Source organism: Eretmochelys imbricata, chromosome 10 (assembly GCF_965152235.1).
Source record: "Eretmochelys imbricata isolate rEreImb1 chromosome 10, rEreImb1.hap1, whole genome shotgun sequence".
NCBI lineage: Eukaryota > Metazoa > Chordata > Testudines > Cheloniidae > Eretmochelys > Eretmochelys imbricata.
This window is the reverse complement of record NC_135581.1, coordinates 2078136-2089054: the sequence shown is the minus strand read 5'-3', so window position 1 is coordinate 2089054 and position 10919 is coordinate 2078136. Positions and strand designations below refer to the sequence as shown.

General features: G+C 52.6%; 1 protein-coding gene across 1 annotated transcript; it reads left to right on the top strand.

The window, feature by feature from the left end:
• PLK1 (polo like kinase 1) lies at positions 1-10574 on the top strand. The gene is made up of 10 exons (XM_077828126.1): positions 1-390; positions 1010-1178; positions 1606-1750; positions 2872-2965; positions 3638-3857; positions 6935-7093; positions 7331-7408; positions 8407-8561; positions 9097-9279; positions 9799-10574. Exons 1-10 carry the CDS (start codon positions 1-3, stop codon positions 10003-10005), a joined length of 1800 nt encoding a protein of 599 aa, XP_077684252.1. The 3' UTR covers positions 10006-10574.
• Positions 10575-10919: the final 345 nt, after the last annotated feature.

Genomic DNA, 10919 nt, shown 5'->3' with positions numbered 1-10919 from the left:
ATGAGCGCGGTGGCCGGGAAGGGGGCGAAGCCGCCGGGCGCGGCGGAGCCCGGGAAGGCGGCCGGGGCCGGGGCCGGGGCCGGGGCGGCGGCCAAGGAGATCCCCAAGGTGCTGGTGGATCCCCGCACCCGCCGGAGCTACATGCGCGGCCGCTTCCTGGGCAAGGGCGGCTTCGCCAAGTGCTACGAGATCACGGAGCTGGAGAGCCAGGAGGTGTTCGCGGGCAAGATCGTGCCCAAGTCGCTGCTGCTGAAGCCGCACCAGAAGGAGAAGATGTCCATGGAGATCTCCATCCACCGCAGCCTGGCGCACCGCCACGTGGTCGGCTTCCAGGGCTTCTTCGAGGACGGCGACTTCGTCTTCGTGGTGCTGGAGCTCTGCCGCCGGAGGGTGAGGGGGCGGCGGGGGGCGCGCTCGGGGGGCGAGCCCCGACTCCGCCAGCGCGCCGCTGGGTCCGGCCGGCGCCCGGGGCGGAGAGAGACGTCGGCTCCCGGGGCCGCTGCAGGTCCCTGGGCCCCGGCCGCGGCTGGCCCGGATGCCCGCTGTTCCCATGGCCCGGGCCGGGGCTGGGGAAGGGGGCGGGCGGCCGGGCCGAGGGGCCGGGGCCCGGTTCCACGCGGGATGCGGGCGGCGCCCGGCCGGAACTCTGAACCTGTCTCCGCGTTCCACCCTGTCTGAGTGTTCCAAGCCCTTAAAGGGCCAGTAGCCCTGAGCAGCAAGGCGCGGGGACCCTCCTAAACCTTCCCATGGCACCTCTCCTCTCAGCGGCGCTAGAGCGGGGTGATGCCCGCGGGGGCAGAGTCCCCACCCCAGGCACCGGGGTAGAAGGGTGAGGCAGGATGGGTTGGGCCTGCCCCGGGGGCTGGATAAGCGGCTGGGAGGATACCTGGTTTTCAGGAAGGTGGGTTGGGATCTCTCACCTGGGACACAAATGGGATGGAATGGGGGAGGGGGGAACTGGCTCTCAGCTGGGGGGTGCTCATGATCCTGCCTCTCTCCTGGCCCCCAGTCCCTGTTGGAGCTGCATAAGCGGAGGAAAGCATTGACAGAGCCCGAAGCTCGGTACTATCTGCGGCAAACAATCCTGGGCTGCCAGTATCTGCACGGCAACCGGGTCATCCACAGGGACCTCAAGCTGGGCAACCTCTTCCTCAACGATGACATGGAGGTGAAAATAGGTATGGACACCTGCAGGGCACTTCCCTATCCACTTGTCTGTGCAGGGGAGAAGCATGTCCAGGAATCTGTCAGCCCAGGGAGCCTTTCTCTTCCTCTCTTGCTGCAAAGAGCCCTTGGGACGTTCTCCCTTGAGCGCTGGCTCGCTTGTAGAAAGGACAGCGGAGAGAGCAGTAGCTTCTGCTGCCACAAAACCACAGGATAGCTTCTTAACTCCCCTGTCAGAATTCTTCCCCCTTTCTGAGCGGGCTACCCTGAAATCAGCCTCTCAGGCCGTTTAAGACTCAATATTTGGAGGATGTTGCCTATAATTCTGCCACTTGCGGCTCAGCAGCAAGGTCTGTGATCACTGAATGTCCACAAGGTACCACCTGAGAACTGCTGGTCTTCCTGGTGCGTAACCCCGACTGACACCAACGTTCTTTCAAGGTGACTTTGGCTTGGCAACCAAAGTAGAATATGATGGTGAGCGTAAGAAGACCCTGTGTGGGACGCCAAACTATATAGCTCCTGAAGTGCTGGGCAAGAAGGGACACAGCTTTGAAGTGGACATTTGGTCCATCGGCTGCATTATGTAAGTTTTTATGACGCATCTTCAGTTTTTGTTTGTGTGCCCTTAAACTTGGGCCTTCAGCATGTAATGGGCTTAAGGCTGCTGAGATGAGCCAACTCAGTCAACTAGACTGTGACTGGTTCCTGGTTTCAAGTTACTCTTAGATTGTAAGGAGCCTTTTTCTTAAAGGAGACGCTATGAAACAAAGATGACCAATTCCAAGCCAGGACCTGCTTAAGTGCAGATTAATGGCCTGTCAATGCAACAATGGCCCTGCTATGGCATTGCATCTGAGCCACTGTGGTGTTACAGGGCAGATGCTTTCTACATCGACTGAAGGGTTTTTCCGTCGATGGAGTTAATCCACCTCTCGGAGGAGAGGTGAATTAGCTACATCTGTGGAAGAAGTCTTCCATTGACCTAGCTGTGTCTAAACCACAGCACTGGGGCATGACATTTTTCACAGCCCTGAGCGACGTAGCTAGGTTGATCACATTTTTACCCGTAGACCGGGCCTGAGGCGCTAACTGGCCTGAGACCCAGCTGTGTGCTGTTCTCCAGCTATAATGCTGCTAACACAGTTCAAATCTCTGTCCGGACTGGGTCTTAAATGTTACAGTTTAAAATTAATGGTTTGAAAATTAGGCTGCCCTAGTAGGACTACTCCCATAAAGGCAGTAATCAAGGGGTGGAGATGGTAATGATTCTCCGCTTCCTTCATGGCTCGTTTGCTTTGTGACGGGGGCTTGACTCCCTCCAGAAAATTCCTCAGATCAGACTACCACTGCGATTTTTCTGCTTACCTTGACCTGCCAGCTGTTGTGTGCGCACCCGGCCCTATGTGCACCCACTGGCATTTGCAGGCTAACTTCCTGTTATAGGGCAGGTTATTTTGAAGCGTCTCTCTTTAAAGTCCCAAGTGCCACCTACTAGCTGGAACTCCCTCCAGAGGGTGCCAAGTTCCAATCTCCTCCCTTAGGGAGCAGGGAACTGGAAACTGAACTGGCATTTCAGTTACAATTATCTGCTGCCCTTCATCTCCTGGGTGTGTGGTGATTCTCCCCCACTGCGAAAGACACCTCATGGGGGAAATCTTGCAGTCTCCTCCTTGTGACGGGCTTTTATATATCTTAAATATGCAGGTACACTCTCCTGGTAGGGAAGCCACCCTTTGAAACCTCTTGTCTAAAAGAAACATACATCCGAATTAAGAAGAATGAGTATAACATCCCCAAGGTACGGAGCCTGCTGCAGAGGGGAGGGTTCGTCCTCCTGGTTGATCTTTGTCACCTTTGTGAAAGAGCTGATATCCCGTGCAGAAGCCAAATTGCTTCTCTGGTGCCTGCTCATAACCATGGAAATGGCTTCCAGCATCCTGAGTACAGATGGGGAGACACCAAACAAAGATCTACATTTGTGTTAAGCCTTTCTAGGCTTAATGCAGGGAGTGTTAACTTGAAAAGCCAACTCCCAGGGGAAGGGAGGGGGGAGCTAGCCCCCCAAACTGGCACAGAGATGCATTACAATATTCTGTTGGGTGATATCATGGGCACATAAGGGATTCCAACTCCCTTCCTACCATTGGACTCCTTCTCCTTTGTGGCTGGACTCAGAATTTGAACTGGTCTGGGTATCAAACCCATCCCTGCTGCTGCCGCCTGTCAGAACCTTCCGCAATCACCAATTGCACTTGCACTGTGAGCTTTCACCCTGAAATAGCCATCTAGAACTCTAATCCTCCGCAGCTCCTCCAGACTTAAGTCCTGATCTCCCAACCATGCATGACCTCTGCTTGGAGCAGGAAAGCCTCACTAGTTGTGGGGCTGACCTATCCATTGTGCACACCAGTGCTAGGTCATGCTTATCCCCTGGCCTTCACTCATGAACCCTGCCTATCCCCTCTTTCAGCACATCAACCCCGTAGCTGCTAATCTCATCCAGAAGATGCTGAGATCTGACCCTGCCACCCGCCCTACTATTGACGAACTGTTGAATGATGAGTTCTTCACATCAGGTTACATCCCCACCCGGTTGCCCACCACCTGTCTAACCATCCCGCCTAGGTTTTCAATTGCCCCCAGTGGATTTGACCCAAGTGGACGGAAACCTCTTACCGCTCTCAACAAAGGTAAGATGTGGGGAGGGGGTGGGATGTAGGTTTTAAGTGTCTGGCAATTACAAGAGAGCCCTGGGTTATAGTGGGGAGGGGGAGAAGACTGCTGTTGAGAGTAAATTACAGATGAAAACCCTGCTTGGCCCTTGAATCATAGAATATCAGGGTTGGAAGGGACCTCAGGAGGTCATCTAGTCCAACCCCCTGCTCAAAGCAGGACCAATCCCCAATTAAATCATCCCAGCCATGGCTTTGTCAAGCCTGACCTTAAAAACTTCTAAGGAAGGAGATTCTACCACCTCCCTAGGTAATGCATTCCAGTGTTTCACCACCCTCCTAGTGAAAAAGTTTTTCCTAATATCCAACCTAAACCTCCCCCACTGCAACTTGAGACCATTACTCCTTGTCCTGTCCTCTTCTACCACTGAGAATAGTCTAGAACCATCCTCTCTGGAACCACCTCTCAGGTAGTTGAAAGCAGCTATCAAATCCCCCCTCATTCTTCTCTTCTGGAGACTAAACAATCCCAGTTCCCTCAGCCTCTCCTCATAAGTCATGTGTTCCAGACCCCTAATCATTTTTGTTGCCCTTCACTGGACTCTCTCCAATTTTTCCACATCCTTCTTGTAGTGTGGGGCCCAGAACTGGACACAGTACTCCAGATGAGGCCTCACCAATGTCGAATAGAGGGGGACGATCACGTCCCTCGATCTGCTCGCTGTGCCCCTACTTATACATCCCAAAATGCCATTGGCCTTCTTGGCAACAAGGGCACACTGCTGACTCATATCCAGCTTCTTGTCCACTGTCACCCCTAGGTCCTTTTCTGCAGAACTGCTGCCTAGCCATTCGGTCCCTAGTCTGTAGCTGTGCATTGGGTTCTTCCGTCCTAAGTGCAGGACCCTGCACTTATCCTTATTGAACCTCATCAGATTTCTTTTGGCCCAATCCTCCAATTTGTCTAGGTCCCTCTGTATCCTATCCCTGCCCTCCAGCGTATCTACCACTCCTCCCAGTTTAGTATCATCCGCAAATTTGCTGAGTGCAATCCACACCATCCTCCAGATCATTTATGAAGATATTGAACAAAACCGGCCCCAGGACTGACCCCTGGGGCACTCCACTTGACACCGGCTGCCAACTAGACATGGAGCCATTGATCACTACCCGTTGAGCCCGACAATCTAGCCAACTTTCTACCCACCTTATAGTACATTCATCCAGCCCGTACTTCTTTAACTTGCTGACAAGAATACTGTGGGAGACCGTGTCAAAAGCTTTGCTAAAGTCAAGAAACAATACATCCACTGCTTTCCCTTCATCCACAGAACCAGTAATCTCATCATAGAAGGCGATTAGATTAGTCAGGCATGACCTTCCCTTGGTGAATCCATGCTGACTGTTCCTGATCACTTTCCTCTCATGTAAGTGCTTCAGGATTGATTCTTTTGAGGACCTGCTCCATGATTTTTCCGGGGACTGAGGTGAGGCTGACTGGCCTGTAGTTCCCAGGATCCTCCTCCTTCCCTTTTTTTAAAGATTGGCACTACATTAGCCTTTTTCCAGTCATCCGGGACTTCCCCCATTCGCCACGAGTTTTCAAAGCTAATGGCCAATGGCTCTGCAATCACAGCCGCCAATTCCTTTAGCACTCTCGGATGCAACTCGTCCGGCCCCATGGACTTGTGCACGTCCAGCTTTTCTAAATAGTCCCTAACCACCTCTTTCTCCACAGAGGGCTGGCCATCTACTCCCCATGTTGTGATGTCCAGCGCAGCAGTCTGGGAGCTGTCCTTGTTAGTGAAGACAGAGGCAAAAAAAGCATTGAGCACATTAGCTTTTTCCACATCCTCTGTCACTAGGTTGCCTCCCTCATTCAGTAAGGGGCCCACACTTTCCTTGGCTTTCTTCTTGTTGCCAACCCTTCTTGTTACTCTTGACATCTCTTGCTAGCTGCAGCTCCAGGTGCGATTTGGCCCTCCTGATTTCATTCCTACATGCCGAGCAATATTTTTATACTCTTCCCTGGTCATATGTCCAACCTTCCACTTCTTGTGAGCTTCTTTTTTATGTTTAAGATCCGCTAGGATTTCACCGTTAAGCCAAGCTGGTCGCCTGCCATATTTACTATTCTTTCGACTCATCGGGATGGTTTGTCCCTGTAACCTCAACAGGGATTCCTTGAAATACAGCCAGCTCTCCTGGACTCCTTTCCCCTTCAAGTTAGTCCCCCAGGGGATCCTACCCATCCGTTCCCTGAGGGAGTCGAAGTCTGCTTTCCTGAAGTCCAGGGTCCGTATCCTGCTGCTTACCTTTGGTGACATACGGTTATGCCTAGTGAGCTCATGTGGGGATGTTTGTCCTGGAAATCCAGCACTGCCCCTTGCAGGAGCAGTCACTGCTTTTCTGATAGATCCCCCCACAGCATGGAGAGAGGGTTATTTTAAACATACTGCGAATGGAGCATCCTGGTCCCAGGACACGTCAGGCCTCATGTTCCTCGCCCTCCCTGCTTCTCTGTAGTGCTCTGGCTCTGGGCAGGGCCATGCTTGAGTGAGGATGGCAGCTCGCTGCTCTTCTAGCCTCACTAGGGCAGCCACTGCAGAACTGGATCCTCTTCCTCCCATTTGGCAATAACTTGGGAATGCCCGATCCAAGCTCAGGCCTTAGGCCAGTTTAATTTGCCAGGTGTCCTGCTACCACACAGGAGGCTCATGGCCTAAGGGAAGATGGTGTCCCCTGGCAGCACTTAACTCCATTCTCTTCCTTCCTGCCCCTGCCCATTAGAGGGAGTGACTAGTATCCCAAGCAGGGTAAGACCATCTCCCATGAGGCATGGACGCTGACAAGGTCGTCAGCGTTAATTGCAGTAATCCTGCTCTAATGGAGCAGGCGGCTCATCAACAGGATGAGGCTGGCAGAACTTCTGCTCATTGCAGAGATGGGTGTCTCTGCTTCCAGCCCTATGGGTCGAGTCATGCAAACTGCTGCAGCTTGGTGTGAAGGTAAATCTAACTTCTCCTGAAACTCTGCCAGCTTTAGCCTTCATGCTACTAATACAGCTGTCGCCCTGCTCTTCTCCTCCGGCTCAGGCCTGGACAGCCCTGCCTTGGATAAAACCCATGAAAAGGAAGAGGAAGCAGCACTGCGGGAGCTGGGAGAGCCTGTCGACTGCCACCTAGCGGACATGTTACAGCAGCTGAGTGTGGCCAACGCAGCAAAACCCTCTGAGAGGGCAGTCGTGAGACAAGGTGAGCCACGGGGATGGGCTGCCACACACCAGGATCCCTGCACAGGATCGGACGTGCTGCTTTTTGACCTCCGAGCCTCCATGTGCTACGAGGTGCTTGGATTAAAAACTTCAAAGCAGAGGGTTGGCGGAGGAGCTCCTCGCCCTGCCCCGGCTCCCCCTTACACCCAGCAAGTCAGCTGAGGGTTTCACATGTTGCTTTACAAATGCTATTTAACAAACCCCATTTCTGTTGCAGAGGAGGCTGAAGATCCTGCCTGCATACCCATCTTCTGGGTTAGCAAATGGGTGGACTACTCGGACAAGTACGGATTAGGTAGGGAGCGTCTTGGCATTGTCAGCTGCCGAGTTCACTTCAGCCGCTTCCCCCAGCTTCCCAGGGGAGGGTGAGATCCAAGGGCCCAGGCTGCAAATCGTCCATCTGATGTAGCTGGTTCTTTAACTGACTAACAGGGTGTATGTGCAGTGCCTCAGATGTCACCGTCCGTGAGAGCAGCACAAAATACTCAGCTGATCAAAGGAATCATTAACATCCTGCGCCAACCCCTTACAGTCTAAAGAGCATAGGATTTCAGATCCGCATCCGGGCAGGCACTGAACACTGTATGCCCCAGCGAACACATGGTGGGGTGGGGTGCGGGGCCTGGTGTGAAGGTGCTGACTAGTGAGGCCAGCTGAGACAGCACTGGCATTCTGAGGTGGGCAGTACAATGGAGAGGGAAGCTCACTGTGCATTCATTTGTTACACGACTAACTCTGCAGGGGACGTTTCCCCACATAGTCCTTTGAAAACAGGAGCTCTGGACCAGTGGTTCTCAATCAGGGGTACGCAAAGGTTTTCCAAGGGGTACATCAACTCCTCTAAATATGTAGCCTGTTGTAAAACTAGGCAAATAAAAAGCACTAGCAAAGTCAGGACAAACTAATGTCATACGGCCTTGTTTCTACTGTTCTATATGCTAGACACAGACACGCAAGTTACAATATTGATATTCCAATTGATTGATAATTGTATGGTAAAACTGAGTCCACAAGGTTTCCGTAACACGGTGCTGAGACACTTTCCTATTCTTATGTCTGATTTTTGTAAGCAAGTAGTTTTAAAGTGAGATGAAACTTGGGGTACACAAGACCAATCAGACTCCTGAAAGGGGTGCAGTCTGGAAAGGTTGAGAGGCACTGCTCAAGACACTTAGGGGCACCACGGTCAGCCAGAGTGGGAGCCTTCTGCTAGGGCGCTCTTGCAGCTTATAGTATCCCAAGCCTGGAGACCTTCAGTGTTCGGAGATCTAATGCATTCCCTTCTCTAACCAGGCTACCAGCTGTGCGATAACAGCGTTGGGGTTCTCTTCAATGACTCCACCCGTCTCATTATGTACAACGATGGGGACAGCCTACAGTACATTGAGCAAAACAGCACAGAGTCCTACTTCACTGTGAGATCCTACCCTTCTACGTTGACTAAGAAGGTCAGTCACTCTGGAGATGCAAATTTAACAGCAGCTAGGAGCTACTGTCTATTAACTGTGTCCTCCTCCTTTCCCTGTTCCCTGGCCAAACTGGGTCTGAACTGGAAACCCACCTGGGCTGTGAAGGGTTAGCTAAGCAGACCAAGCACAATCCACATATCTAGGGTCTGGCTAGAGAGGCTAAGTCTTTGCTTCCCCCCAAAAAAAGAGCACTGGCAGCAGTTCAGGTTCAGTTTCCACTTTGTAAAAAACCCAGTGCGAATGCAGTTTCACAGAAATATTAACAATAGTTCTCTGCAATGCCGAGAACAACCTGGACTAAAAAATAAACCCATGAAGTGAGGCCAGGTAGAACAACCAATCTAGGTTCCTTGTCCAAGTACACTGTTCTGGTTTGTTCACATCTTACAATAACCTGGCAATCTTACAATAACCAGTTGGGCCATGCAGCTATGGAAGCAGACACTGCCTTGGAAGTATGATCTTCCCCACGCAGCCCAGCTCATCCTGCTAACCCATGTAGCTGTCTCTGTAGATAACACTACTGAAATACTTCCGGAATTACATGAGTGAGCACCTGCTAAAGGCTGGAGCCAACATCACGCCCCGGGAGGGGGATGAGCTGGCACGCCTCCCCTACCTCCGCACCTGGTTCCGGACTCGCAGTGCCATCATCCTGCACCTGAGCAACGGCACTGTGCAGATCAACTTCTTCCAGGTGAGACAGCTGCTCGCGTGGTAGCAGGAGCAAAACCTCCAGTGTCAGCAGCTCACCAACCACTTTGGGGGCCATCGTAACACGCAGAAAGATGGTGCTATCAGATGGTCACAACTTAGGCCAGATTTCAGAGCAGCTGACCCAGGACAGGAAGGCCTCTTAGTCCATTTTCCCAGTACCTGAGCCACCCAGACTCCCTGGCATTGCTCACTAATCAAGGCTATTGTGCCTTATTAATCCTTAGTGCTGCTGTTTGCCAGGTAGCCTGTGCAGATCTGGCTGGCCATGTGGTGCTGGCTACCTTTGTTGTCACTTGCTGAAATCCTTTAAAAGAACGAAATGCAGTCGGTGCTTTCCTGGTCCTGCTTCTCCACGGCAGCAGAGACAGGCAAGGTGATTCCAACTGGGGTGCACATGGGATGCTCACCTAGGATAGTCTGAGGACCCTTGTGGCTAGCTGTGAACCAGTGGGCTCAGCCTGCCAAGGGACCTCTCAAGCTCTATGCATTCTCTCTGCAGGACCACACTAAAATCATCCTATGCCCCTTGATGGCGGCAGTCACGTACATTGATGAGAAACGGGACTTCCGCACGTACAAGCTGAGCCTGATAGAGGAGCATGGCTGCTGCAAGGAGTTGGCCAGCCGGCTACGCTACGCCCGCACCATGGTGGAGAAGCTGCTCAGCTCCAAGTCTGGCTCTGCCCGTGTGAAGCCCTCTGCTTAGAACCCGGCTGTAATGGACTCGGTGTCTGTGCCAAACTGTTACAGCCTCGGACGGAGGGGCCTCTGCAACACCCTCCTGTCAAACTGTTACCTCCCACCAGCTGGGCCACCTCTCTGCTGCCACGTGCTGTCAGCTGCATGGGGGCCACAGAAGGGGCCACTGCTGAGGAACTGGTGCATCTTTATGCCATGGCCAGACTGGCCCCTCAGCACCCTTTAGGAAGTTGATTTTATTGAATATCTAGTTTTTCTAACTGTCAAATCCCCTCCCCCAGCCCCTGAGTTGTTTCCACAGCCTTGACACAGCCTCCTGTGGAGATCAGAGCATGGGCGGGGCAGCGTTCTGTAAGTTATTTGTATGTTTGTGATGCTCTGGGGCTCACTTCCTCCTCCTGTAGTGCCTGTAATATATTTAATGTGCTCACATGCTGAGTCTGAGCAATCAGCCTTTTAATATTGAAACTAATCTGCACCAAATTAAACTCTTGTATATTACATAACTTGATTAAAGATTGGTCTCTGCAGTTCCCTCCCTCCCGGCATCTCTCTGGGTCCCACCTAGTCTGCAGGAGCCCCACTCTGGGTGAAGGGCTTTGCCTGGCCCATAGTGGAGACCCTATTAAGTACGAGGCAGAAGGAAGTCTTCCCACTCTGCTGTGTCTCATCTCTAACATGAGAGGTAGGGCGGACTCGCCTGCACATGGTCTGTTCATGCTGCCCCTAAGGAATCTCCTGTTCTTCCAGCTGGCTGCTGTATAATTCTGTGATGTGCTCTCCCTACAGCTCCTGGAGCCTTCTAGCCTGCAGTGCCCAGCCAGCCTGCACGCACACCTGCCTGCTCAGAGCAAAGCTATTAAAGGGCCATCTGCCTTCCTTCCCCCTTCAGGGGAACTACCCCTGCATGCTGCAGCAGTT

Bases quoted from the DNA above. Each gene is read 5' to 3' on its own strand.
- PLK1 (XM_077828126.1), top strand. From the start codon at position 1: ATGAGCGCGGTGGCCGGGAAGGGGGCGAAGCCGCCGGGCGCGGCGGAG. The intron at 391-1,009 runs GTGAGGGGGCGG...CCTGGCCCCCAG, and splicing joins TGGAGCTCTGCCGCCGGAGG to TCCCTGTTGGAGCTGCATAA. The intron at 3,858-6,934 runs GTAAGATGTGGG...CCTCCGGCTCAG, and splicing joins TCTTACCGCTCTCAACAAAG to GCCTGGACAGCCCTGCCTTG.